Below are 25,923 nucleotides of genomic sequence, written 5' to 3'. Positions count from 1 at the left end.
TCGATTGGTCATGCTGACAAAAAGCAATGCGTCGCCGCCGCCGACGCACAAGCAACCGTGAGCCGACATGCTGTTTCCGCAAGAGGACACGGAGGCCGTCAAGCAGTGGCTCATTACTGAGCTCGAGCCATTGTATGTCGCATAGCTAACACAGGTGTGACGCCGATCCCGATGTGCTCGCCGACTATGTGCTCGCCCTGTTCAAATACGATACCAGCGAGACGGAGCTGCTGTCGATGATGAATGAGCAGCTCGTCGACTTCTTGGAGGGTGCGACAGAGGAGTTCGTCAACAAGGCATACCAAACGCTCAAGTCGGGCGCATACCGCGAGACACGCAAGCGCGATGCCGAGGACGAAGACGCAGAGTTTGAGGACGCGGAACTGCCGGCCAAGCGCCAGGCGTACGCGTTCGGCGACCAAGCCGCCAACGAGAACATTGCGGAAGAGATGCCCGAGAACCCCGAGGGCATGCCGATGAGCGACGCACCGCAGGCGCGCGCGCGCAAGAACCCGCGCCAGGCGGTTCCGAAAGGCTGGTGCCGTGACTACCACAGTACGTTGTTTTCCTAACGCAGCGATGGGCTACTGCTCGCGGGGCAGCAACTGCAAGTTCCACCACTCGGACGACAGCATTGTAGGCCCTGTTCCTCCTGGCTTCCCGATGGGCGGCGCGCTTCCGCCGCCCGATGTCCCGTGGACGCCGGAGCAAATGCAGATGGCCATGGACCAGATGCAGCAGATGGTCGCGTCTGGCCAGCTGCCGGAAGGCATGCCGATGCCTCCCATGATGCCGCCGATGCCGCCGATGCGCGGCAGCGGTCGTGGCCTGCGTGGCCGTGGCCGTGGCCGCGGCGGCCGTGCGGGCTTTATGGGACACGGCCCGGCGCCTGTGCGCAGCCAAGACACGCTGGTGATTGAAAATATACCCTCGGAGCACCTGGATCTGGCGCATGTGAACGACTACTTTAAGCGGTTCGGCACGATTACCAACATTGACGTCGACACGCCGAATTCCAAGGCGATGGTAAGCTATGCGACGCCCGACGAGGCCGACGCGGCGCACAAGAACCCCGACGTGATCTTTGGCAACCGTTTCGTCAAGGTGTACTTCCAGCGCCTGGAGCCGGAGCGCCCGATGAAGCCGCTGCCCTCGAAGCCGAACTACATGACGGACAAGGGCTCGAACGTGTACATTGCGCCGGAGCTGCGCAATGCCGACGCTCCCAAGCCCGCGCCGACACCTATCGACATCGAGAAGCGCAAGCTGCTCGAGTTGCGCAAGAAAAAACAGACGCTACTCAACATGCAGCTCTCCGAGCAAAAATCCCTGCTGGAGAAGCTCGAAAACAAGGACCTCACGCCGCAAGGACGCAAGAGCATTATGGCCATGCTGGAGAAGCTCTCGACCGAGATCAAGTCTGCGACCGAGATGCTGAAGAAGGACATGCAGCCGACGCAGGCGATGGAAACCGACGCGCCCAGCGACACGCAAAAAGCCACCACCGAGGAGCTCCAAGCGAAGCTCGCGTCGCTGCGCCAAGAGGCCGCCTCGCTGGGTCTCGACGCGTCCGGCAACGCGCGCGGTTTCCGTGGCCGTGGCCGCGGGCGTGGTGCGCCGTCGTTCCGTGGCCGGGGCGGCGCGTTTAACCGCTCGCTCACCCTCGACAACCGCACGACGCGTGTCGGCATCTCGCAGCTGCCGTCGGACTATGACGCGTCGAAGCTCAAGGCGTACCTCGAGCGCTTTGGCGAGCTCCAGTCCCTCGACCACGACCAGGGCCAGCTGGTGGCTAACTACAAGACGCGGGCGAGTGGCGAGCAGGTCTTCCGCAACGGCCCCGCCATTCCCGACGTCGGCGAGGTCCAGCTGAGCTGGGTCGAGCCGTCACCCGTGTCGGTCCCCAGTCAAGAGGCGCTGGAGCAAGCGCACCTCGACGCGGATGCCGAGCGCGAGAACTGGAAGCGCTAGTGTGCTATAGAAACGCCTGTACGATAACCAATTGGGGTGAAGGATAATTTCAACAGCACGCGCCACGGGGCTCGCGCATGTCTATCGCATTACATGCTGACATGGGCCGTGGGGCATGTACACCCGCTAGCCAGTGTAGCGCACAGCCGGGCAGCTCGGACAAGCCGAGCGTCGGCAGCAAGCTGCCGGCCCGCTTTTTGTGAGAAGACCATTACTTGAGCTTCTTCTTGGCGCGGAGCTGCGAGCTGTGCCCGCACTTGCGCTTGCGGCAGTTGGTGGCACGGGGAGGGAGGCGGGCGTAGCACTTGCGGCAAATCTGCTTGTCGCAGTTGTACTTGCTGGCCAGCACCTTGAGCGAGGGCTCAATGATACCACCACGCAGACTAGGGTTAGCACAGACGAGTTAGTTTACATACCGAAGCACAAGGTGGAGCGTGCTCTCCTTCTGAATGTTGTAGTCCGAGAGGGTACGGCCGTCCTCCAGCTGCTTGCCGGCGAAGATCAACCGCTGTTGGTCCGGAGGAATGCCCTCCTTGTCCTGAACCTTCGACTTCACAATGTCGATCGTGTCGCTAGACTCGACCTCCAGAGTGATCGTCTTGCCAGTGAGAGTCTTGATAAAGATTTGCATGGCGGCAACGACTAGGGATCACTCCTGTGTACGGCGCTAGAAGAGAGGGGCGACTGCCCCCCCCGCCCACGTCACGCCCCGAATTGCAGTTTTACAAAATCACGTGCACCCCTCATCACACGTGGCGCCATGTGGCCAAAAATGTGGCGCACACGACGCTACGACCATGAGTGGGGGCGTGGGCGGCACGATGCAGGGAGACGAGCACGTCTTTACCTGTGTGACATGCAGTGTTGCATTCTATAGCCCGGCGGATCAGCGCGAGCATTTTCGCTCGGATTTGCACCGCTATAATATGAAGCGCCGTGTGGCGAATCTCGCGCCGGTCTCGGCCACCGTCTTTAACGAAAAGGTGCAGGAGCGCCGCACCGCGCTCGAGAACGTTGCCAAGGAGCCCGAGGCGACGGGGCGGTGTGCGGTGTGCAGCAAGTCGTTTGCGTCGCAGAACGCGTACCGCGATCACCTGCAGTCCAAACGCCACAAGGAGAACGAACGCAGGGGACCGAAGCAGCCGAGCACGTCCAAGGCACAGACCATGGATGTGTCGGACTTGCGCGAGGCGCTCGAAGAAGACGAGGAGGACCTCGAGGGTCTCGATGAAGAGGCGCGCATGGAGCGCATCATCGAAAAGAAGCTCGCACGCGCCCGCCGCATCGATCCCGCGGCGGAGTGCATGTTCTGCTCGCAGCCCCAAACGTCGCTCGATGCGTCGGTGGAGCACATGCAGGGTGCGCACGGCTTCTTTGTGCCGGAGCGCAAGTACCTCGTCGACCTCGACGGCTTCCTGCGCTACCTCGCCGACAAGGTGGCGGTGGGCAACACATGCCTGTGGTGCTCCAAGACCTTCCACGAGCTGGGCGCCGTGCAAAAGCACATGACGGACAAGTCGCACTGCAAGGTCGCGTACGACTCGCAGGAGCAGCAGCTCGAGTACGCCGACTTTTACGATTTCCGCAGCAGTTATCCGGACTACCAGCAGAAGCAAGAGGCTGCGGATGGCTGGGAGGATGTTGACGAGGACGGGGACGAGGACGAGGACGAGGACGAGGACGACGAGGCGGTGTGGGATGACGGAGACAGCGACGAGGAGGACGTGCCGGAGAATGCGATCCGGTACGGCGACTCGGAGCTCGAGCTGGTCCTCCCGTCCGGCGCGCGCCTCGGCCACCGTTCGCTCCAGCGCTACTACCGCCAGTCGTTCTGGCAGACGCCGGCGGCACAGTCGCAGAGCGCGACGGCCTCGAACGGCCGCGCGCTTGCACACCGCCTCGCGGGCACGGACCGTATCGTGCCGGGCGACTTGGTGGTCGGAAACCGCCACGGCCAGGAAGTCGTCGCGCGCAACCGCGGCGAGGCGAAGGAGGCGACGCGCCACCTGCGTGAGTTCCGCGACATGAAGCGCCGTGAGCAGTTCAAGACCAAGGTCGGTTTCCGGCACAACAACCAAAAGCACTTCCGCGACCCTCTGCTGCAATAGATAGGATACCCTGAGGGATGTAGCATAGACACTATGGTGGAAGATGCAAAAAAAAACAAAGGATGGGGCTGCATTGGAAGTAGTGATTGGATCCAGCGATGGCATGCGTGGTGTCACACAGTGATCACATGCCGTGATTGGATCCAGCAATGACATCCAGCACAGGCAAACTTGAGGTTTGATGGCAGCGTCGGCTTCCATCGTTTTGCGTCAGCGCACGGCTGGTCTACCAGACCCTCTACGGCTGCCCACGGCCACGTCCTCGGCCACGGCCCCCACCACGCCCGCCGCGCCCGCCGCGCGCGCCACGCGCGCCACGGCTCTGCCCCGGAATGCGGCCGCCACGCAGCTTGTCCGGCCCATAGCCTCCGCCGCCCGGCGCATTGACGTTCGGCGTAAGAACGCTTGTAGCGCGCATCAGCAGCTGGTCCTTGTGGGGATTCCGCTCGAGCATCGATGCCCACGCCTCGATCTGGTCGTCGGCCCACGCCGGGCCGAGCGCCTCGAGCGACGTGCGCAGATGCGTGCGCTCCGGCCGCTGGCGTGCCGTCTTGTCGCGCGCAAAGAGCGACGGTCCGTACGCCGCGTAGGCACGCAGGAGCGCGTGCTCGACACCCATATCGCGCGGCGCGCCGTCTGCCGTCGTGTCCTCCTCGTCCTCGGCCGCGGCGCGTGCGAGGATCGTCGCCTTCACCTCGTCCGAGAGGCCCTCGTCGCGTGCCGGCGCGCTCGGCGGCTGCGCGGCGTCCGCCTCGACGTCGCCCAGCCCGCTGGGGTCGTCGAGGAACGCCTCCACGACTGCTTCCGGCGCCATGCCGTGGTAGCGTGGGCGGCGCAGGCGGCGCACGACGTCGGCACGAGCGAGGTGGGGCAGCACTGCGAGCACCGTCTCGACTACGGCCGCGTCCGGCTCGGGCGCCGCTGGGCGCTTTGCGGTGCCCTGGACGGCCGCCCATGCGAGGCCCGGAAACGGCGTGCGCTGCGGCAGGAGCGCGGCGCACTCGGGCTGCGCACTCGCGAGGTCCTCGAGCAGCGCACTATCGACGAGCGACACGGCGTCCGGGACGTGCTGCGCGCCGGTGCGCAGTGCGTCGAGCACGTCGCTGGGCTGGGTATCCTGCGCGGCCGTGACGCATGCGTCGGCCGCGCACAAGACGTCCACCTTGGCTGCGAGCCAGTCGACCGGCCACGGGCTAGCGGACGACGACGCCTCGTCCTGCGGCACGCGCGCGGCGCTCAGCACGCCGTGGTAGACCGTAGCGAGCGCCGTGGCGAGGGCGACGAGCTCCTTGGTCGCCGCCTGCGATGCGTCCTGCGTGCGTGCGATGCACCGTGCAAGGCGCACCGCACGGACGACGCGCCGGACGCCCTCGCGCCACGGCACGGCAAAAAAGTCGGCCGTGGCGTGCTGGACGCCGGCCGTGGCGAGCGGCAGCCACTCTTTTTTCTCCGCGTCGGTTGCCGCCGCGGCCACGAGGAGTGCCGCTTCCGGTGTGCAGCATTCTTGTAAGATCGATAGATAAAATGCGCCGCTTGCGCCGCACGCCATGCGCACGAGCGACGCGTCGTGGCCCTGCAAGGTGCGAAGCAGGGCCACGAGCGCCGCGCCGCCCCCCCCACCCTCGTCGTCGAGCGCAGCAAGCGCGACATGCGGCAGAGCCGCCTGGATGTCCTCCTTCAGCCCCCCTCCCAGCACCTCGCGCGCAACGTCACCCCCCCCTTTTCGTGCGAGCGCCGCCCAGCCGCCGGCGAAAGGCGCGATGGCGGTCATGTGGAGGTCGTGATCGGCTCGGCCGATCCTAGTGCGGCCGCCGCCGCTAAAGGTGGCGGGGTGCCTTTTCCTTCTTTGCTACGCGCTGAGCCGCTTTCGCCGATCTGCGAGAGAGCGTGTATTGATTGAGCGCCGCACAGCACTGCGCGAGAGCTCACGAAAATATGGCCAAGCCGCGCGCGACGGACGCCGCGGCAGGGGCCATGGAGGAGCGGCCAATGTCGCCGCCGGATGCGGAGAGTGTCGCGATACCCCATCTCCCCACGAACGCCTCGAAGAAGAAGAAGAAGAAGACGAAGCGTGCGGGTGATGCGCTCGACGATAGTGCTCCGTCGCTCGCGGCCACCGCGCAGGTCCAGGCCGACCTGCTCGCGACCGCCAGCGATTTGTACCGGCGCATCGAGGCGGACCCCGCCGGGCTGCCCGACGACGAGGCGTACTGGACCTCGCTGCCTGCGCATCTGCGCACGTTTATCCGCAACGCCCTGCCGCTCGGCCACCTCGCCGAGCCGGGCGCGAACCCCAACGCACTGCCGCGGCACGCGTCGACGCAGGCCATGATTGCCGTCGCGCAGCAGCTCGCGCAGGCCGCGCATGCGTCGCAGCGGCACCTGCCGGGCAGCGGCAACCAGACATACTCGTCGCCCCTGACGCTCGACCCGTCGATGTTTGTCGACGCGCCGATGCTCGCCGACCTGCCACTGACCAAGAACGGCCTGAGCGGGCACCTCCCATCGCCAGGCATGCAGGCCGCGGCGGTCCCGGGCGAGAATGGGTTCGGCTCGGTGGTGCTCGTGAATGAGCTTGACGAGGACGACGACTTCCACGACGAGTACGCGAGCGACGACGTCGAGTCGATCGACGTCAAGGAGCCCGCGCCCAAGAAGAAGTCGAAAAAGAAGAAGAAAAAGAGCGCACCGGCGCTCGACGACGACGTGCGGCTCCCGCCGCCGCCGGCGATTCCCCCGCCGCTCCCGCTGCCCAAATCGCGACCGAGCGCACTGCCGCCGCCCTCGTCGCGGGCCGCCGGGAAGCTGCCCATGACCTTTGCGCCGCCGCGCTCGACCGCGCCGCCGGCCCCCCGGCCGCCGCTGGCGAAGCGCGCGCCAAAGAGCCACAGCCACCACCGCGCCATGTTTCCCGCGCAGATGCCGGGTGCCGCGCCGCCGGCGAGCGGCAGTGGACTCACGATCGGCAGCGCCGAGGAGCGCGAGCGCATCCGCGACTTTTGGCAGCACCTCTCGGAACGCGAGCGCAAGCGGCTGGTCGATGCGGAGCAGCAAGGCGTGCTGCGCAAGCTCAAAGACTTCCAGCGCCATGCATGCGCCTGCCGCGTCTGTATGCGAAAGCGCAACGCGATCGACGTCAAGCTCAGCGAGCTGTACAAGACGTACTACGATGCGCTCGAGTCGCACGCCACGCAGTACACCAAGCATGTCGAGAGCGACGGCGCGCAGAGCCCGCCGGCGGGCCCCGGCCCGTTTCCGGGAAGCATTGCGCTCGACAGCCACGGGAGTGTCGTCGGCGCGAACCTGCTCCTCTCGCGGCAGTCGTACCGCAAGGACGACGAGCGGCGGCCGCGGCGCCATCCGTACGTCCCGGTGCATCCCCGCGAGATAGACGAGCGCCGGGACACTGCGACGCCGCCGACGCCGGACGTCGACGATTTCTACGAGGACGAGGAGCTGGACGAGGACGAGTACGAAGACGAGTACGACGACCACCCCGACGACGACCTCGACGCGGACCTCGACCTGGACAGCGACCGGCCAGACGCACTGCGGAAGCGTGACGGGCCGTGCCACGGCAGCGAGTGCTACTGCATCAACTCGTCGCTGACCGTCAAGGGGATCCTCACCGTGGCCGACGATTTGTCTGGCAATGAGGTGCAGAAACTGATCCTGATGATGGAGCAGCTTGCCGAGCGGCATCTCCAGCCGATTGCCGCGGACGATGCACCGGACGACGACGAGTCGCTTCCGTCGGAAGTCGAGCTGACCCCCGACGAGCAGCGCGAGCAGGGCTGGCGCATGTTCCAGATCTTTGCCGCGCGCATCCTCGAGCACCGCGTGCTGCACGCGTACCGCGAGACGGTCGCGCAGGAGCGCCAGCTGCAGCTCCTGCGTGAGCTCGAGGAGGAGGAGTCGAACGAAAAAGCACGCGAGGCGAAACGCGCCAAAGAGAACCAGCGGAAGAAGGACAAGAAGAAGTACGTCGATCTACTAACACAGACAACTCAAGCAGCAGAAGGAGGAGGAGCGCCTGCGCAAGGAGCAGGAGCGCCTCGCAGAAGAGGCCGCCGCCAAGGCCGAGCAGGAAAAGCAGCGCCAAGAGGAGCTGCGGCGCCAGGAAGAGCTGCGGCAGAAGAAGGAGGCCGAGCGCCGCGCCAAAGAGGAAGAGCGCGCCAAGAAGGAGGAGGAGCGACGGCGCAAAGAGGCCGAACGCAAAGAGGCCGAACGCAAAGAGGCCGAGCGCAAAGAGGCCGAACGCAAAGAGGCCGAACGCAAAGAGGCCGAGCGGAGAGAAGCCGAGCGGAGAGAAGCCGAAAAGCGCGAGGCCGAGAAGAAAAAGAAGGAGCGCCAGCGCCAGGAGCGCAGGCCCAAGAAGGAGGGCACGCCTGCGTCGCCATCGGTGCCGCCGGCGCCGCCGGTGCCACCGGTGGCCCCGGCTGTGCCTTCGCCTGCGATCCCGCCGGCCGGCGTCTCGCCGGCGCTCGCCTCAGCCAAGGCCGCGCCGCTCCTCGAGAAGGACGCGTGGGAATCGCCGTCGCGTCTCCCGTCGTTTGGCATGCGCTACGAGACGCCCGCGGCGCCGAGTCCTCCGCGTCCCTTTTACGACCCTGCCGCGGCGCTGGGGCGCATGCACATTGGCGACGCGCCGCTGCTTGGCGGTGGGATGAGCGAGGCGCCGCTCGGGCTCGGCGGCATGCCGCGCCGCGCCGTGCAGAGTCCTCCACGACCGGTGCCGGCTCCCATCGGCCCGATTGAGCGCCCCCGGCGCACGACGAGCGACGAGCAGTACACGCGCCCCGAAGGCATCCTCGGCAGTGCGGCGCTTGGCGACGACGACGAGCTGGTCGAGCCGCGTGTTCCTCGGCGTGTCGTGCCGAATGCCGCGCCGATCAGTACGTTTGCGCCTGCGCCCGGCCAGTTTGGGTACGCGTCGCCGTGGAGTGCGCCCGGGAGCCGTGCGTACCCCCCCTCGTTTAACGCGCCCCCCCCGCCACCCTCGCTGTGGAACGAGAGCAGTGGGTGGGACCGTGCGCGCTATGCGTTTGAGCAGCCGAGCACGTTTGCGGAGCCGTCCGAGCCCGCGGTGTTCTCCCCCCCTCCTCCTGCTGAGAACCTCGGAGCGATCGGCAACCCGCTGTACCCCCTGAGCGTGCCGCGCACCTCGGCGCCGTACGCCTATGCCCCCATGCATCCTTCCTTTTCCAACGGTTCGTAGTGGAAAAAATTGGACATTTGCCCTTCTTTATGAGCGATCAAAGTCGTGTGCCGACCGACGAGGAAGTCGTCCAAGCGGCGCGCGCGCACTACGAGGCGCCGACGCCGACGCTGGGCATTGCCAAGCTCCTGGGCGCGCTCCAGGCCGAGCACGGCTGGTCGTTGAGCGAGAAGCGCTTCCGCAAGCTCTTGCAGACGGCCGGCCTGCGCCAAGGCACGCAGAAGCAGCCGTGGGTGCCGGTGTCGTCGGTCGACGAGTCGGTGCCGCTGCCTGACGGCGTCGCGGCCAAGTACTTTGACGAGGTCAAGGGGCGTGGGCTCGTCGCGACCAAGCCGTTTGCCGAAGGGCAGTCGCTTTTTGTCGAGGACGCCTTCCTCGCTGCCCCCCCGCCGAGCCAGCTGCCGCGCCTGCTGAGCGGCGAGCTGTGTGCGCACTGCTTCCACCCCACGTCGGGGAGCACGCTGGCGATTGCGTGCGGCACCGGCAAGTGCGGCGCGCGCTTCTGCAACCGGATCTGCCAGGGCCGCGCACAGAGCACGCACCATGCGCTGCTGTGCCCCGGCCTGAATCCGAACGCGGAGCCGCTGCTCAAGTTCCTCGAGCAGTACCAGTGGCACTCGCTGCACAATGTCGCGCGTGCGCTCGCGCGGCTGCTGCTCACCGAGTCCGCGCATCCCCCGCCGTCGGTCTCGCCGACGACCGGCGCAACGGTGCACGGCCTGCCGACGCACGACGCGAAAGCGTCGTTTGACGAGACGCTGCGCCACCTCGACGCCTTTGCGACGGTCTCGGAGCTCGAGCGCCGCGCACGCAACCCCGGCTGGTCGATGGAAAAGGCCATGTTCCTCCCGGCGATGCGCCAGGCGTGGGAGCTCCTGTGCAGAGCACTCGATCCGCGCCAGGACAAGCTGCCCAAGCGCTTCCCGGTGCAGCGCACCGCGTTTCCTGCCGCAGCGCTCGACCGCGTCTTTTCTTACGACGCGTTCCTCGGGATGCTGGGGCGCACCAATATCAACATGGAGAGCCACGGCGGCCTATGTACGTTTTGCGACTGACCCAGACTTGGTGCACAGCTACCTGAACCACGACTGCGAGCCGAACCTCTCGATCAAGCATGTCCCAGGCCGCGGCGGCATCCGGGCCGCGACGCGCATCTCTGCACAGGCCGTGCGCCCGATCGCACCGGGTGACGAGCTGCTGATCTCGTACGTCGACCCCAAACTCCCGGCGAGCCGCCGCCGCGAGCTGCTCTGGCGCGACTACTGCTTCGGGCCGTGCGCCTGCGCACGGTGCACCGCCGAGCAGCCCGCGGCAGACGGCGAATTCGACGCGGCCGCCGCCTCAAAACTCGCCGCAAACACCTCGGTGGACGCGGCACAGGCCGAGCAGGCCTCGCTCGAGCACGAGCTGCGCACCTCGCTGGGCTTCTAATCGGGATCGGGCGTCCCGTAGCACGTGGTATACTTTTCCCCACCGTCACGATGGCCGACGGTAGGCATGCTTACTGATGGCAGAGTGGAACAACGAGACGGAAGCGCACGACGTAGAGGGCGAGCGCATGGAGCAGGAGCGCATTGATGTTGCACCCGAGCGCGAGGAGCGCGAGGAGCGTGGAGAGCGTGGAGAACGCGACGACCGTCGTGACGACCGCCGGGACGACCGCCGCGACAGCTACCGCCCCAATTACCGCCGGGACGACCGCCGGGACGACCGCCGCGACAGCTACCGCCCGAACGACCGCCGCCGCGACTATGACCGCCGCGACTATGACCGCCGCGACGACCGCGACGACCGCCGCGACTATCGTGACGACCGTCGTGACGACCGCCGCGACGACCGCGACGGCTACCGCCGCGAGCGCCGCGATTTCCGCCGCGACGGACCCCGCCGGTACGTGCTTTCCCTGACGCAGCGACGACGACAACGAGGGCGGCAACCCCGGCAACAACCTGCACATTTCCTCGCTTGCTCGCGAGACGCAGGATGCGGACCTTGAGGAGCTCTTTGCGCCGTACGGTGCGCTGATCAAGGCGCAGGTCATGCGCGATCCCCACACAAAAGAGGCGCGTGGATTCGGGTTCGTGACGTTTGAGCAGGTCGACGATGCAGCCAAGGCCGTCGAGGAGCTGAACGGGCGCGAGCTGTTGGGCCGTGCGATTACCGTGCAGGTCGCGCGCCGTGCGCGTGCGCGTGCGCCGACGCCGGGCCAGTACCTGGGCCCCCCGAAGCGCGACGGCCGCGACAGCCGCGACAGCCGCGACGGCCGTGACGCCCGCGGCGGTTTCCGTGGCGGCCGCGACCGCGGCTACGACCGCGGCTACGACCGCGACCGCCCCCGCGACGACCGCCGCGACGACCGCCCCCGCGCCACGTCGCCCAGCCGTGCCCCTCGTTCCTACGATGCTGCGCCCAACTAGCTCTTAGCATTCCCTATCCTCTGGTGGCTCGTACCAACGGTGGCGCAAGCGCTTCAGGTCGCTGCAGTCCCATACCTTCTTCCCGAGGCGCGCATTCACCTCGTTGTGCAGCGTGCAGACATATACCTGCAGCGCCGTTGCGCTGTCCACTGCATCTGCACGCGCCTCCGGCGCCTGGCGGCCGTACTCTTCGTGGAGCTCCGCGGCGCAGGTCGCGCAGGGATAGACGTGCGGCAGCGCCTCGAGCACCGAGCGCATGTGCGTGCGCTGCACGTCGCTCGGCTCGTCTGGATAGTGCGCCGCGGCGCTATGTAAAAACGTCCATGTACTCCGTCCGAGCTCCTCAATGTCCGGGGGGCACGCGTCGTGCTTCTTGGCCTGCGTGCGCATCGCGGCGCCAAAGGCCGTGCGCGCATTGCACGCGCGGCACGGTTTGCCGTCCGGCCCGAGGACGGTCGGCGGCCGCCGCGCCGGCGGCGCCGGCGTCGTGTCCGCTTCGTGCGCCTCTTCTGCGTGTGCGACGCGGCGCGCAAAGAACGACGAGCCCGAGTGCTGCGATGTGTCGGCCGCGACCGCCTCCTTGCCCGGTGCGGCGGGCTGCGGCACGCCGCCCCACTCCGGCATGCCGGCCGGGCGCGCGACGCGCTTCGGCTCCCAGTCGTCCAGACCGTCGTCTTTCGCCTGGAGCTTAAAGTACTCTTCGCGGATATCGAGGGGCTTGCGGTCGCTCTTGAGTTTCAGGTTTTCTTCCTGGGAGAGCGTCTTGTGGCGTTGCTCGTGCTGGATGTAGCGGATCTGCGTGAGGCTCGTCAGCGCAAACGAGGCAAAGACAATCGAGCCGATAAACGGCACCCCGAAAAAGAGCGTCGGGTTGCGGCGCACCCGCGCCATGAACGCGCCGTGTACGCGCGCACGCCACGACCCTGGCGCCGCACGAAACGCGGAGAACATGGTTGGCTTAGTCAGCTATGAACGCGGCCGCCGCCGGAAAAAGAGCACGTAGGGAGAGGCGCTCTGGAGCTGGTTGGGGTCGCCGGGGGCGATGCGCGAGTCGTCGCAGTACTGCCATGCGCTCTGGTTTTTTATCGAGGCGGTGTAGTGCCCGGACGTGAGCGACCCAAAGTGGTGCGTCACCGCGTATAAATCGTACAGGTAGGGTGGGCGCTGGCTCTCGCTTGCAGGAATCCCCTGCGCAGAGGTCCCCGGGGGCAGCGGCGGCGGCATGTAGTTGGACAAATCCAGCCCGGTGGTGGGAAAGTGCACCGGCGTGCTGATCTTGTTCGTGACCGGGCCCTTGTAGGTGAAGCGCTTCAGGTGCACCACGAGGATCGGCGGCAGGCGTGACAGGCTCAGCTTCTTGGTCGCCCGCCGCGGCTTCTTGCAGCGCGGGCAGTTCCACGCATTGCTCTTATCCAGCACCTCTTCACGCACAAACGCGTCGAGACACTGCATCAGCGTCGTGCTGTGCACGCCCCGCCCGTGCGCCACCGGGAGCGAGAGCGAGAGGAAGGCATTGTAGGTCGTCGACGTCTTGCCGCACGTCAGGCACTGCAGGTGATTGCGCAACTGCCCTTGGAATGCGTCGACAATCACGCTATCGTTGCGCCGGCGGTACATGCTCCATTCCGCAACGCTCGCGAGCTGCGGCGGGAGGCGGTCGAGCTCGGCCTGCTGCGCCTCGCCAAGCTCGATCGCGGGGGGGCGCTGCTGCACGAGGTTCAGGTCCTCGTGCAGACCGTCGAGCAGGAACGTGAGAAACTCCTGGCTGTCTTGCTGCTCGTTCGACCCAAAGGCCGGCGCAAACTTGGCAATCTGGCTGCGGAACGAGTTCGGCGAGAGCGAGGCGTACTGCTGCGACCACATCACACGCAGCAGCTGCGCAAAGGCCTCGGCAAGCGCGCCGCGCGTCCCGAGCGGGTTCTGCAAGTTGATCGCCTTCTTAAAGGTCCCGTCGAGCATGTAGCGCGACAGGAGCACAGTCGCAGAAAGACACTGCAGCGTCGCGTTCATGTAGCACGTATTGCCAAAGTTGCGCAGGCCGCTCATCCCGACACGCACGTCCGGCACACGCACCTCGCGCGGGCGCACCGGCGCCGCTTGCATCCGGTGCACGCTCCCGGCGGGCGGCGCAGCGGGCGGCGGCGGCGCAAGCATGCTCCGCTCGCTCGCACGCTGCGCGGCACCGCCCGAGAGGAGCGACGGAGGAATGTCGCGGCTCGACGGGCTGTGGTACGCGCGCGGCGGCTTGCTGATATCGCTCGACGGCACGCGGTACCCCTCGACGCGCGACTGCTTCACGGCCTGGAGCGTGTCGTGCTGCACGCCCGGCGTCGCGATGACGCCCGCATCGCCCACCGCCCGCGACCACGACGAAAAGCCGCCGCGCAGCAGCGCAGGCGCATTGTCAAGATCCGGGCGGATCGCACGCACCAGCGCATCGATCAACGCTTGCTCGGGCGTATGCAGGCCAGCGGCGCCAAACGCACGCGTGTTTTCGTCGTAAATGACCAGCAAATCGTACGAGGCACGCTGCGCAAAGCGCACGGCCTCGGCGCTCGACACACGCTCGAGCTCCTCTTCGAGCTCCATCGTCGAGACCGGTGGCGTGCGCAGCCACGCGGGGTCGATGCACACGCAGTCGGCCCCGCGCAGGTGGCCGGCATCGTGCACAGGCCGGGGGCGTACATCGAGCAGCAGAATGCGCAGGCCGGGGCGCTTTGACAGCACTTCGCGCCCGCTCGCATCCGTGGTGCGGTCAAAACCGGGAAACATGAATGTCCACAGCTCGTCGACCGGGAGGCACGCGCCGCCCGGCACCGCGCCTGGCGCCATCGGCGGGGGGCTCGGCGTGCTTCCCGAGGCCGCCGGCGTGGGCGCCACACTGGGCGCGAGGCTCGGCGGAACCGCCGGTGGCGACGTCTTGTGCGTCGACGACGGGCGCTGCGGCGAGAGGCGTGCGCTCTCGTCGCGGGGCGTCGGCAGCGGCCGCACGGGGCTGCTCGAGTGGCTCGGTGCGTCTTTCTGAGGACTGCCGCCCCGGCTATCCCCGTCGTTCTTGAGTGCGGCAAACTTGCGCGCGAGCTCGTCCGTGTCCGAGTCCGGCGACGGCACGCGCTCCTCGCGCGCCTTGAGCTCCGCCTCGATCGCCTGCGACCGGCGCACAATCTCGGGCGTGCGCTGCATTAGCCACTCGACCTACATTCATCAGCTCCTGGTAGGCGACAAACGTCGCGCCGCGCTGCTGCTTCACCTCGGCCCATTCGGTATGCTTTGGCACGAAGGATGCGACACTGTCTTAGCACGGGTACCTACCTCGCTGTCGTCAAATAGTGCACAAACGCCGACTCGAGGTTGCCCTGGGCGTCGGCCATCTGCGCCTTTTCCAGGAGCGTCGCCGCGGCGCCAATATAGCTTTTCACAGAGAAGGATGGATCGAGCTGCAAGCGCACCTGCTTGCGCAGGTTCACCGGATGGCTCGGCGAGAGCGCCGCATCGGCCCCCGCGCCGCTCGACGGCATCGCGAACGAACACCCGTCTGGGGAATTACTAAGCTACCAATGCCGTCCCTGCGGAGCCGTCGGCGGACGCGCGACGAGTCGGAGGAGCCGGCGCGCCGAACGCGCCCTCGCCGCAGCGCAACGCGCGTCGTGAGCGAGGAGGAAGACGAGTCATCGGACGTGTACAGCGACTCGCGCCGCGACGCGTCGGAAAGCGACGAGGAATCCGGCGAAGAGTCGGGCGAAGAGGGCGACACCGTGCACGTCGAAGGGCGCGACTACCGCATCGAAGACGACCAGCTCGCGCTCGACACGGACGCAGCGGGCGAGAAAAAGGTCGACGCTTCGGGGCGCCTCCAGGGAGGACGCGCGTACCGCGTGCCGACGTTTACGCTGCCGGACCGCGCCGATCCGGAGCGTCTGTATATGCTGTCGATCGACGTCGCGCGTGCCCTCGGGTTCCGCGAGTCGGCGTACTTCTTCCGCAAGCACCCCCTCCTGCACAAGGTCGTGCTATCGCCCGAGGAAAAGGAGCACCTGATGAGCGATTCGCGCCTCACTGCCCAGCTGCGCGTCCGCAACGTGACGATCGTCACCGCGCGCTCCGTCTTTCAGCTGGTCGGCGCACGCATCATTACGCGCGGCCGCATGGTCGTCGACGACTACTACGAGGCGAATGCGCGCCGCGAGGGACACAAGGAGGGCGCGCTGGTGAGCATGCCGTCCATCGAGGAGATCCTTCGCGCCGAGCGCCGCCGGGAAAGCGACCGCGAGCGCGAGCGCGGCCGCCGCCGCCCGGACGCGGCGACCTATACAACGATCGACCCGCAGGGCGAGGCGGTCGTCACGACGTTTGGCGATGCAGGACATACGCCGTTCGAGCGCGCAGGGCAGTGGACACAGCGCCGCCTAGCGCTGCAGCGCGCCGAGCTCACGGAGGAGAACTGGATCGCAGAGTACGCGCGGGGCGTCGCGTCGCTCAACGCGGACATTGCAGAGGGACGCCGCGAGCGCCTGTCTGCGCTGCCGAATAGCACAGCGCGCACGGCCGTCGAGCCGCTCCAGGACGCCCAGGCAATGGTCGCGTCGGAAGACGAGCATCTGCTGCACGACGTGCGCCCGCCGTGGGAGCGGAGCGAGGACGCGGCGCCGCGCAAGGCGCTCAAGGAGGCGGCACGCCTCCAGCAGGTGCGCACACGCCGCGAGCGCGAGCCGCCGGTGGGCGTGTACGAGCCGCACACACATATGATGCATGTCGCGCGCGAGACGCAGCCAAAGCATGCGTACATCGTCAAGGTCAGCGATACGCCTCAGCTGCAGGCGCCTGACGCGCAGCGGGCGGGGCTCGCGACCGTCGAGACGAGCGTGCGGATGGGGCGCTATAGCACGTAGCAGTGTAGCAGAGCAGGCGGCATGTAGTACGTGGCCCGGCGCCGAGCAACAAGGCGGCAGCGCCAAAATTGGCCCATTCTCCACTAGGGCGGATTGTGCTCGGACCACTGCGCGGAGCTTTCGTCATGGGCTTGGCCTGCTCGAGGCACAGTATGCCCGCGACTTTGGATCGTCGTCAGAGCTGTACTACTAGGCGCACATAGCAGACTCGTGTACAACACATGGCATTGCGGCGCGCCCATTTCCTGCCCCTCGGTCCAGTCACTTGCCTGTCGCACCCAATCTCTACCAATCCAACGCTGCCTTCTCTGCCTGTTCATCATCAACAGCGCTTGAAACGACTTGCATACCCAGCTCTATACACCAACCAACCCACGCCCTCCTACCTATGATACATACTCTGTGCACGGAACCACTCGCCGATCTCGGCTTCTCCGGGAATCTCGGCCTCGTCGAGCCACTGCCGCAATGCGACATCGAGCGGCGTCTGCCCTTGCCGACTCGCGACGCCCGGCGGAAGCACCTCGTCCTGTGCACAGTACAGCAGACACAGCATACTCCGCTCCGGCGCGAGGTCGAGCGCCTGCATGTACGCCGGGATGCGGAAGAGCTCTTCATAGATGCCGGTGCCACCCCCCACACTGCGCAGCGTATACAATAGCATGGCGTACCGCGCAAAGACACGCGCATCGAGCACGACCGGCGTTGGCTCCAGCGGCACGTCGACCGCGGTCGTCGTCGGCGCGCTCGAAAAGAGCTTCGCGACACGCTGCTCGAGCCAGCGCTCCCAGCGCCGCAGCCGCTGCTCGCCACGCACGAGCCAGTGCTTGGACGCGGCGTCCAGTGCACTCGTGCACGCCGCAAGCTCGGGGTGCTGGCTGTGCAGCGTGCGCCGGAAGTACTCGCGCGCGGCGTATGGATGAAAGAGCGGCGGCGACTCGGACGACGCCTCGCCCGCGACGCTATCCGCATCGAGGATCGCTGCACGCAGCACAAGGTCGAGCGACACAACATCGGGACGGACGTGCAGCGCGGGCCCGAGCGCGCGCCAGACATGAAAGAGGGTATGAAACGAGCCGACGTGCAGCAGGCCTTCAAGCACGATATTCGCCAGGTACGTTGTCGCCTGCACGCGGTGGGGCGTGGCCTGGGCCTCGACGGCCGTGCCGGGGGTATCTTGCGGCGCTTCGGGCGCCATCGGCATCCATCCACCGACGCCGTCCTGGAGCACGACGCCTTCGTGGCACCATCGCGCGACCTCGCGCAAGGCGTCGGCGGCGCGTCCGGTACGGAAATGCACCTTGCACACGGACGCAAGCGCCGCAACGTCCGGCGCAATGCCGCGCCGCAGCATTGCATGCCACACGCCGAGCGCACGCGGCAGATCGCCGCGCGCCAAGAAGCCATCCATCGCACTGGAGTGTGCGACGCGCGACGTGGCGAGCTGTTCGCAGATCGCCGCAGGCGCGTGCCACCGCGCCGCACCCCGCGCGGCGCTCTCTGCGTGCCCTTCGTAGAGCTGCAAGAGGCCGAGCACATGCTGGGCCGGAATGCGGCTATCGCCAGCTGCCGCACGCACCATCAGCATCCAGTCGGCGAGGCGTGCACTCTGTGCCTCTTTTCCAGTGCACATTGCATCAAAGAGCGCCCATGCCGCCTGTACGTCTGCCGAATGCGGCGACGTGGCGAGGGCACGGAGAAACGCCGCGGTGGGCCGCGCCTCGGGCTCGATACGTGCGAACCATGCGTTTGCACGCTCTGTATCGCGATGCACGGCCGCGACACGCACACCCAGATCGAGCAGGCCTGCCGTGTTGCTGCCTTGTTCGAGGAGCGCCTCGATCAGCGTCGGGTCCACGACCCAGTCTGCGCCGCGGCGCACACGCCGCCCCGGGCGCGGCGCAGCGCGATCCATAATGTACGCCTCGATCCACGCCGCGGACGCCGGCAGGCGCGTCTGTGCAAGACGGACGAGGTCGAGGAGCGCATTGCGCACGCGCACGTCGTGCTCTGCCTGGAGCAGGTACCGTGCACACTGCTGCACGAGCACGTCCGCCTGCTGCGGCTGTGCATTCCGCCGATCGAGCCATGCGGCGGCCGTCTGGACGACGAGCCGCGTCATGGGCGCGGCGACGTGCCACTGCCGCTCGGCGAGGCACTTGTCCATGAGGAGATGCACGATGCGAGTCGCATTATCGACCGAGTACGTCGGCACACACCGTTCTGCGATGCGCACCGCGCTTGCTGCATCCCCGTGGCCGACGCGCACGAGCGCGCGCTGGAGCACAAACGGGGGAATTTCGTCCAGTGTTGCGAGGATCGCTGCGCTTTCCTGCCATGTCGCGCGTGTTATGCTATTGTACCACGCCACGAACGCATTCTCTTCAATCCCACGCTCTTGCAGTGCGCCGCGCACGCGCGCAGAACGCTCTCGATCCAGTTTCGGGAAGCCCTCGAGCGCGTACGCCGGCAGCGTCGCGCGCCGCCAGTTTCCGCGGCCCATGCAGTGGTCCATCAGCGAGCGCACGCTCAGCCAGTCAAGTGGCACATCGTCTGGCAGCCCCTGCTGCGCGACCGGCACGCGCGGCGGGCGCGTCGGCGCCGGGAGCCCCCTCGCCGCTCCTCGCCAGGCGCACGGCCGCATACGAGAAGGAGTGGTCACGTGAACGAAAACGTTTTCCTCAACCATGACCGACGTCGCGGAGCTCGCCGAGGGCGTGCAGGCGATCAACCTTGATGTCACGAAGCTCACACCGCTGAGTCCCGAGGTCATTCGGAACCAGGCGACGATCAACATCGGTACGATTGGTCACGTAGCGCACGGCAAGTCGACCGTGGTCAAGGCCATCTCGGGTGTGCAGACGGTTCGTTTCAAGAACGAGCTGGTGCGCAACATTACCATCAAGCTTGGTTACGCGAATGCCAAGATCTTCAAGTGTGAGAACCCCAAGTGCTTGCGGCCGCAGTGCTACCAGAGCTACCCCTCGTCGAAGGAGGACCACCCCCCCTGCCCCAACCCCGGCTGCGGCCACAAGATGGACCTAGTGCGCCACGTCTCGTTCGTCGACTGCCCTGGTCACGACATTCTCATGGCGACCATGCTTAACGGTGCGGCGGTCATGGATGCCGCGCTCCTGCTCATTGCCGGCAACGAGCCGTGCCCGCAGCCCCAGACGAGTGAGCACTTGGCTGCGGTCGAGATCATGAAGCTGCAGCACATCATCATCCTCCAGAACAAGGTCGACCTGATCCGCGAGCAGGCCGCCGAGGAGCACTGGCAGAGCATTGTGTCGTTCGTCAAGGGTACCGTCGCCGACGGCGCGCCGATCGTGCCCATCTCGGCGCAGCTCAGGTACAACATTGACGCGGTGAACGAGAACATTGTCAAAAAGGTGCCGGTGCCGGTGCGCGACTTTACCGCGACGCCCCGCCTGATTGTCATCCGCTCTTTCGACGTGAACAAGCCGGGTGCGGAGATTGACGAGCTCAAGGGCGGTGTCGCCGGTGGCTCGATTCTCTCGGGTGTCCTGCGCCTCGGCCAGGAGATCGAGGTGCGCCCGGGTATTGTGACCAAGGACGGCGAGGGCAAGATCCACTGCCGCCCGATCTACTCGCGCATCGTCTCGCTCCTTGCCGAGCAGAACAAGCTCGAGTTTGCCGTGCCCGGTGGCCTCATCGGTGTCGGTACCAAGATCGACCCGACGCTCTGCCGTGCCGACCGTCTCGTGGGCCAGGTGCTCGGCGAGGTCGGCAAGCTCCCTGCGATCTACACGGAGCTCGAAATCAACTACTTCCTCTTGCGCCGCCTCCTCGGTGTCAAGTCGGACGACAAAAAGCAGACCAAGGTCCAAAAGCTCGCCAAGAACGAGGTGCTGATGGTCAACATCGGCTCCACCTCGACCGGCGGCCGTGTGATGAGCGTCAAGGCCGACCTGGCCAAGATTTTCCTTACCTCCCCGGCCTGTACCGAGGTCGGCGAAAAGATTGCGCTCAGCCGGCGAATCGACAAGCACTGGCGCTTGGTCGGCTGGGGCTCGGTCCGCCGCGGTACGCAGCTCGAGGTCGACACCCATTAGCCCGTAGGACGATGCTGTACATCCCGATCGCCCGATCTTGTCTCGTGCCATGAACTACGCCAGCGGCCTGCCGGGCTGGACGTGGGGGCGCGACACCGCGCCGCCGGCGCCGCCCGCAGAGTCGAATGGGCTCTTGTCGTACTTGAATAGCGGACTGTCGGGCTATGTGCCTCTGCGGTCCTCGGAGCGCTCGAACGAGGAGGAGGCCTACCTCTCGCTCAGCCACTGGGAGCGGTGCGTGGCGCGACTGACCCAGGTTCCTCGGCTTCCTTGCATGCCTGGCAGGGAGCGGGATCTGCTTCCTGTTCTCCTTCTTCTTCCTTGCGCCGCCGATCCTCGCGCTGCGGCCACACAAATTTGCGCTCGCATTTACCCTGGGTAATGTGCTGTTCATGGTAGGGTACGTCGCGCGTCTCACTCACGCAGCTTTGCCGTGCTCTCGGGGCCCATGGCGCAGCTGCGGCACCTCATGTCACAGGGGCGCCTGCCGTTTTCGGTGGCCTACGTCTCGTCGATGATCGGCACGCTCTACTTTGCGCTCGGGCCGCGCTGGCGCCTGGTCACCTTTCTCTTTGCGCTGATCCAGCTCGTCGCGCTGCTCTTTTATCTCGCAGCCTACTTTCCGGGCGGTGTCACGACGCTGCGGTACGCTGGCTCAATGCTCGCGCGGGGTGGATCGAGTCTACTCCCTCTATAGCCTATGCAGGATTAGTGGTGGGCCTCGAGCTTGGGGTCCGCCTGCAGCTCAGCAAGGTACGCGTTCACGTCCTGGGTCTCGGCGACCTCCTCCTCGCCACGCGCAGCCTCCGGGACCGCGTCCGGCTCGTAGCCCTGGAAGGCGTCGAGCTGCGAGGTGATCTCCGAGGCAGTCGCCGAGGCAGGCTGCTTGGGAGCAGCGGGCTGCTGGAACTCACGGACCGCACCCTTGTGCGCGTCCGCAGACTTCTTGGGCGCCTCGAAGTTCTGGAGCTCCTTCAGGTAGAGCTCCTGGACGATGTCTGCGTCAGCACTCGGGAAATAAAAACCTACTCTTGCGGGCAACAGCCGAAGACGACAGAGCACGCACACCGGCGACACGCGCCTGCTGTTAGTCGTCACCACATACCGAAGCCATAGAGCGCTGAGCGATCGTAACAAGCATGATCAAGATCGTAACGGAACACGCCTCGGCCGGCCTTGCCCGGCGCCAGCGGGCCCTCGTCACGTGAGATAATGCCACATGGCGCGCCACCCGAGCCGCGGTCGGGCCCCCCACCACGATGCTCGCCCTGCGTACCACCAACCTGCCTATCCGTTCTGCCCTGACGCGCGCGTCGGGTGCGATCCGCATGTACTCTGACAACCCCGTCGGCTCCGACGGCACTGCCGGCGCCACCGCCCAGAGCCAGGGCTGGAAGAAGCGCGAGCAGGTAGGTGCCTCTGACTAACGCACAGGCCTCGGAGGACTACTACGTGCTTGAGCAGGAGAAGCAGAAGCTCCAGAAGCGTATGTACAAGAAACTAATCCAGTCCGCGAGTCGCTCGAGAAGCAGCAGAAGGTCGTCGACGACGTATGTGCCTCTAATACTCACCCAGCTCCACCAGGAGAAGAAGTAAATGGTAGCCTATAGCTGTATGGAATCCACCGCTTCCTCCAACAGTCGCTCATGGATCACGTCCACGTCCAGCACGTAGTCCTGCGCAAGGAGCCATCGCGCGTACTTGCGGATCGCGTGCACATCGCTGTGCTCCACCGCCTGCTCGCCGCTGCTTCCGAGCCGCGCCGAGAGCAGCGTGTCGAGGTTGCCGAGCAAAAAGAGCTGGCACTGCGCACGCGTCAGCGCGACATTCAGGCGGCGCGTATCGGCGAGGAAGCCCACGTAGCCGCCGCGCTGCGTCGGCAGGTCGGCCAGCGGCGCGACACTCGCCCAGCTCGGCGAAGCAAGCGCCGCGTGGAGCGCCGCGGTGCCGCGCAGCGCGCCGCCGCCCGACTTGACCGTAGAAAAGAGCATCACGGGCTTCTCGCGGCCCTCGAAACCGTCGACCGTGTGCACCTCAATCGCAGCGAGCTCCGCGGCACGCTGGGGATCGGCGGCGGCGAGCGTATGCACGGCGTGCTCGCTTAGATGCGGCAGGCTCTCTTCGCCAGGCAGGACCGCGTGCGCGGGCGCACCGGCCGCGAGCATGCGCTGCAGCAGGCGGACCTGCGCCTCGTACGGCGTCACGATACCGATCTCGTCGCCACGCAGCGTGGGATTGCGCACAAGCAGGTCGCACAATAGCGCCAGCGCAAGGTCGGCTTGGGGAACATTGTACGGCGACACGCTGCTCAGCACGCCGCCCGCCGACGCGGTGCTCGCAGCGACCGGGCCGTGCGCGACAAGCGTCACGGGGCTCGGTGTGCCGTCAGGGCGCGTCGCCGCGTACGCACTCGCGAGCGGCGTACGGGCCGAGGTGCTCGGTGCGTCGCGCAGCGCGCCGCTGTAAAACGCCGCGTTGGGGAACGCGGCGAGCGTGGGATGCATACGGAACTGCTCGTCCAGCAGCACCGACGGAATGCGGGGGCGGCGCTGCGCGTCGGGCGTCGCGGCCTCCGGCGTGCCTTGGTGCATCAGGCGCTCAAAGAGCGACGTCGACAGGCCGCCGCGCTTCGCATCCATGCTGCGCAGGACCGGCGGCAGCTGCTTGTGGTCGCCGATCAGTGCGAGCTGTGCACACCCCTTCATCAGGGGAATCAGCGCGATGGGCTCGGTCGCCATCGAGCCTTCGTCAACAAACACGATCGGAAAGTCAATCATGTCGAGCTGCCGCGATCCGGCGCTGATCGCTGTGGCACACACGACGTCGGCATCGTGCAAGACACTCGCGGTGATCTCGCTGCGCAGCACATGGCTCTTGGCGACCACCCGCCCAATCTTGCGGCGGAGGTTGCCGAGGGCCGTGCGCAAAACGCCCATGCGGGGGTCGCTCGTGCCGGTGGCCGCGTGCGTGCGCCGGCGCTCGGCCAGCTCCGCGTCGAGCGCGGCACGCTCGAGCTGCAGCCGCTTGAGCTCCGCCTGCTCGTCCATGAGCTGGGCGTACTTGGGGTGCTTGGCGGTGTGCGCCTCGAGCGTCTCGTCGGCCAGCGACGGATGTACGGCGGCCGAGGAGCCCGCACGCACGATCTTGAGGCCGTGCTTGCGGCATCCCGCGGCCAAATTGTCCACCGCGACGTTTGTGTGCGCCGCCAGGAGGATGGGGTGCGGCACTTGAAAGTGCTGCTTCAGCAGCGACACGGCCTTGACCAGCGTGCGCGTTTTGCCGGTGCCGGGCGGCCCTTGCACGAGGCTCAGCGGCTCTTTAAGCATCATGGCAACGGCGCGCGTCTGGCTCGCATTCAGGCCGAGGTCGGGGTCGCCATCCATTGCAAGCGGGCGCGGCAGGCTGTGCCGCTCGTACCACGAGCGGATGCGCGTGTCGCGCGAAAAGAGCCCTTCGGCAGGCGTCTGCCGCAGCGGCGGCGGGAGCGGCAGCAGCACATCACGCAGCGGCGTGCCGGACAGCGCATACATCCGCCGCGACGTGCTTGCGCGCGCCACGTCGTCGGGGTCGTACATGAGCGCATCGAGCGCCTTTTCCGTGCGTTCGTTCACCACGTCGTTCTCGCCGCGGTCCAGGCGCCAGTCGTACGCGGCGAGGTCGACGTGCTCGTACGCCTCGCTGAAGCGGATGCGCACGCGCGTCGCGTTCCCGTCGACCAGCTCGCCGCTAATCACGGGAATCGCATGGGGGTCCGTCTTGGTCGGCAGCGGCGCGACAAGCCGGTCGAGCATCGAGAGCGCCTGGCTCTGCTGGTCCGCCTTGGGCTTGTACCAGCCCGGCTGCGCGTCGACCGGGTGCATCGTCACGACCGACCCCGGCATGAGCTTGTGCCGCGGCAGGCGCTTTGAGCCTGGCAGCTTGAACACGCCGACGCGGCGCCCATAGTGCCGCTCTGTCTGCCAGTAGGCCTGCATACCATCGAGCGCAATACCGAGTGCAACAAGCTCCTGGACCGGGCGCTTGCGCACCTCGGCGAGCTCGGCCTCGGCGTGCTCGCGCTCCAGCGCAAGAACCGCGCGCCAGTGGTTTTGGTAGCGCCGCGCTGCAATGGCCATGGCCGCGTGAAAGCTCGGCGTGCGCAGCGCGCCAAGCACCGCATGGACAGCTGCATGCGCAGAGCGTAGCAGCAGCGACAGCGTCGGCCACTTGCGCACCCACACCCACTGCCGCGCGTCCCAGCGGGGAAAGAACGAGGGGGTGGTTTGCTGCGAGGTGGCAATCGTGCGCCAGTCGTACACGTCGTGCACACCACGCAGCGGCGCAGTGCGCGGCGCAGCGACCAAGGCGGCCGGGGGCGTGTGCCGCGCGGCGACCGATGCTTCGAGCGCCGCACTCGGCGCGCCGAGGTCGCCGCGCGCCTCGGCGAGGAACAGCGCAAGCACCTCGTCCGGGATGGTATCGGCCCAGTCCGGCTCGCTCGTGTCGGCGAGCGCGTCGAGCAGCGCGGCAGGCGGCTCGGCGGCGTGCGCGTCCCAGTCGGCGCCCGGCGCGGCAGGGATATCCGCGACGTCGTGCACAGAAAAAGGGACATCGTCGAGCGGCGCGTCGAGCGACGCCAAGGCGTCGATGTGCGCGTGTGTATCGAGTGCGGCCGTGCTGTGTGTGGGTGCGTCGGAAGTGTCGCTTGCGTGCACACGCCGCTGTGCCTCGCGCGCCTCGCGTGCGTCTGCGCTTTTGGCGTACGGCTGGGTATCGTTTGGCGCGACCGGCACGGCGCGCTCCCTCGGCGCGGCCGCATCCACCTCGTCGTGCCCTGTGCGCTGCGTTGCGGGCTCCTCTCCGCCCGCACTCTGCTCGCCATAGTCGACGTCCGCGTCACCCTCGACAAACGTGTCGGCCCACGCGTCGGCGAGCGCGTCGGGCGGTGCACTCGGCGCGCCGGCCTCGTCGGCGAGGAACGGCTCGTCCACACGCGCCTCGTCCACCTCGTCCTCTGCGGCCTTCTCTACGCCCACCCACACGCTCCCTGCGCGGTCCACGGCATCGGATACGGTCCGCAGCTTGGTCCGTTTCCCCCGCGCGCGTTTCTTTTCCGGGTGCACACCCTGCAGGAGCACGTCCGGCGGCTGATACACATGCCGCATCTCTCTATCGTACTCGCGCTGCGCCGCACGCGCCGTGGCGCGCGTGCGGAACGCACGTACCGCCCCAGGCAGCCAGTGCGCTGCCCGTAGCATGGAGCGC

The 25,923-nt window shown here is 66.9% G+C and overlaps 15 protein-coding genes across 15 annotated transcripts; 9 read left to right on the top strand and 6 right to left on the bottom strand.

Moving 5' to 3' along the window:
- Positions 1–67: 67 nt before the first annotated feature.
- Positions 68–1,971, top strand: MJAP1_001181 (uncharacterized protein; the record flags this gene model as incomplete). The annotated part of the gene is made up of 3 exons (XM_060265146.1): positions 68–132; positions 155–555; positions 578–1,971. The coding sequence occupies 3 exons, from the start codon at positions 68–70 to the stop codon at positions 1,969–1,971; spliced, it is 1,860 nt and encodes a 619-aa protein (XP_060121129.1).
- Positions 1,972–2,768: 797 nt separating this feature from the next.
- On the top strand, positions 2,769–4,079 carry REI1 (pre-60S factor rei1; the record flags this gene model as incomplete). The annotated part of the gene is made up of 1 exon (XM_060265145.1): positions 2,769–4,079. The coding sequence occupies one exon, from the start codon at positions 2,769–2,771 to the stop codon at positions 4,077–4,079; it is 1,311 nt and encodes a 436-aa protein (XP_060121128.1).
- Positions 4,080–4,317: 238 nt separating this feature from the next.
- MJAP1_001179 (uncharacterized protein) lies at positions 4,318–5,850 on the bottom strand (the record flags this gene model as incomplete). The annotated part of the gene is made up of 1 exon (XM_060265144.1): positions 4,318–5,850. One exon carries the CDS (start codon positions 5,848–5,850, stop codon positions 4,318–4,320), a length of 1,533 nt encoding a protein of 510 aa, XP_060121127.1.
- A 164-nt stretch (positions 5,851–6,014) lies between these two features.
- On the top strand, positions 6,015–9,297 carry NST1 (Stress response protein nst1; the record flags this gene model as incomplete). Its single annotated transcript, XM_060265143.1, has 2 exons — positions 6,015–8,059; positions 8,082–9,297. 2 exons carry the CDS (start codon positions 6,015–6,017, stop codon positions 9,295–9,297), a joined length of 3,261 nt encoding a protein of 1,086 aa, XP_060121126.1.
- Positions 9,298–9,326: 29 nt separating this feature from the next.
- Positions 9,327–10,728, top strand: MJAP1_001177 (uncharacterized protein; the record flags this gene model as incomplete). Its single annotated transcript, XM_060265142.1, has 2 exons — positions 9,327–10,335; positions 10,358–10,728. 2 exons carry the CDS (start codon positions 9,327–9,329, stop codon positions 10,726–10,728), a joined length of 1,380 nt encoding a protein of 459 aa, XP_060121125.1.
- A 50-nt stretch (positions 10,729–10,778) lies between these two features.
- MJAP1_001176 (uncharacterized protein) lies at positions 10,779–11,714 on the top strand (the record flags this gene model as incomplete). The annotated part of the gene is made up of 3 exons (XM_060265141.1): positions 10,779–10,788; positions 10,812–11,187; positions 11,210–11,714. The coding sequence occupies 3 exons, from the start codon at positions 10,779–10,781 to the stop codon at positions 11,712–11,714; spliced, it is 891 nt and encodes a 296-aa protein (XP_060121124.1).
- A 3-nt stretch (positions 11,715–11,717) lies between these two features.
- Positions 11,718–12,665, bottom strand: ERV1 (thiol oxidase; the record flags this gene model as incomplete). The annotated part of the gene is made up of 1 exon (XM_060265140.1): positions 11,718–12,665. The coding sequence occupies one exon, from the start codon at positions 12,663–12,665 to the stop codon at positions 11,718–11,720; it is 948 nt and encodes a 315-aa protein (XP_060121123.1).
- Positions 12,666–12,680: 15 nt separating this feature from the next.
- Positions 12,681–15,232, bottom strand: DOA4 (ubiquitinyl hydrolase 1; the record flags this gene model as incomplete). The annotated part of the gene is made up of 3 exons (XM_060265139.1): positions 12,681–14,891; positions 14,914–15,004; positions 15,027–15,232. 3 exons carry the CDS (start codon positions 15,230–15,232, stop codon positions 12,681–12,683), a joined length of 2,508 nt encoding a protein of 835 aa, XP_060121122.1.
- A 39-nt stretch (positions 15,233–15,271) lies between these two features.
- NPL6 (chromatin structure-remodeling complex subunit RSC7) lies at positions 15,272–16,603 on the top strand (the record flags this gene model as incomplete). Its single annotated transcript, XM_060265138.1, has 1 exon — positions 15,272–16,603. One exon carries the CDS (start codon positions 15,272–15,274, stop codon positions 16,601–16,603), a length of 1,332 nt encoding a protein of 443 aa, XP_060121121.1.
- Positions 16,604–16,864: 261 nt separating this feature from the next.
- MJAP1_001172 (uncharacterized protein) lies at positions 16,865–19,247 on the bottom strand (the record flags this gene model as incomplete). Its single annotated transcript, XM_060265137.1, has 2 exons — positions 16,865–16,872; positions 17,003–19,247. The coding sequence occupies 2 exons, from the start codon at positions 19,245–19,247 to the stop codon at positions 16,865–16,867; spliced, it is 2,253 nt and encodes a 750-aa protein (XP_060121120.1).
- Positions 19,248–19,290: 43 nt separating this feature from the next.
- Positions 19,291–20,679, top strand: GCD11 (eukaryotic translation initiation factor 2 subunit gamma; the record flags this gene model as incomplete). The annotated part of the gene is made up of 1 exon (XM_060265136.1): positions 19,291–20,679. The coding sequence occupies one exon, from the start codon at positions 19,291–19,293 to the stop codon at positions 20,677–20,679; it is 1,389 nt and encodes a 462-aa protein (XP_060121119.1).
- A 49-nt stretch (positions 20,680–20,728) lies between these two features.
- Positions 20,729–21,376, top strand: MJAP1_001170 (uncharacterized protein; the record flags this gene model as incomplete). The annotated part of the gene is made up of 3 exons (XM_060265135.1): positions 20,729–20,913; positions 20,936–21,079; positions 21,106–21,376. The coding sequence occupies 3 exons, from the start codon at positions 20,729–20,731 to the stop codon at positions 21,374–21,376; spliced, it is 600 nt and encodes a 199-aa protein (XP_060121118.1).
- An 11-nt stretch (positions 21,377–21,387) lies between these two features.
- Positions 21,388–21,793, bottom strand: MJAP1_001169 (uncharacterized protein; the record flags this gene model as incomplete). Its single annotated transcript, XM_060265134.1, has 2 exons — positions 21,388–21,666; positions 21,785–21,793. The coding sequence occupies 2 exons, from the start codon at positions 21,791–21,793 to the stop codon at positions 21,388–21,390; spliced, it is 288 nt and encodes a 95-aa protein (XP_060121117.1).
- Positions 21,794–21,938: 145 nt separating this feature from the next.
- Positions 21,939–22,275, top strand: MJAP1_001168 (uncharacterized protein; the record flags this gene model as incomplete). Its single annotated transcript, XM_060265133.1, has 4 exons — positions 21,939–22,088; positions 22,114–22,165; positions 22,189–22,229; positions 22,255–22,275. The coding sequence occupies 4 exons, from the start codon at positions 21,939–21,941 to the stop codon at positions 22,273–22,275; spliced, it is 264 nt and encodes an 87-aa protein (XP_060121116.1).
- An 8-nt stretch (positions 22,276–22,283) lies between these two features.
- Positions 22,284–25,916, bottom strand: MJAP1_001167 (uncharacterized protein; the record flags this gene model as incomplete). Its single annotated transcript, XM_060265132.1, has 1 exon — positions 22,284–25,916. The coding sequence occupies one exon, from the start codon at positions 25,914–25,916 to the stop codon at positions 22,284–22,286; it is 3,633 nt and encodes a 1,210-aa protein (XP_060121115.1).
- Between the last annotated feature and the right edge of the window lie 7 nt (positions 25,917–25,923).

The sequence above is a fragment of the Malassezia japonica genome, chromosome 2, assembly GCF_029542785.1.
Source record: "Malassezia japonica chromosome 2, complete sequence".
NCBI classification, from domain to species: domain Eukaryota; kingdom Fungi; phylum Basidiomycota; class Malasseziomycetes; order Malasseziales; family Malasseziaceae; genus Malassezia; species Malassezia japonica.
Note: the sequence above shows the minus strand (reverse complement) of the source record. Positions and strands in the feature narration are given on the sequence as shown.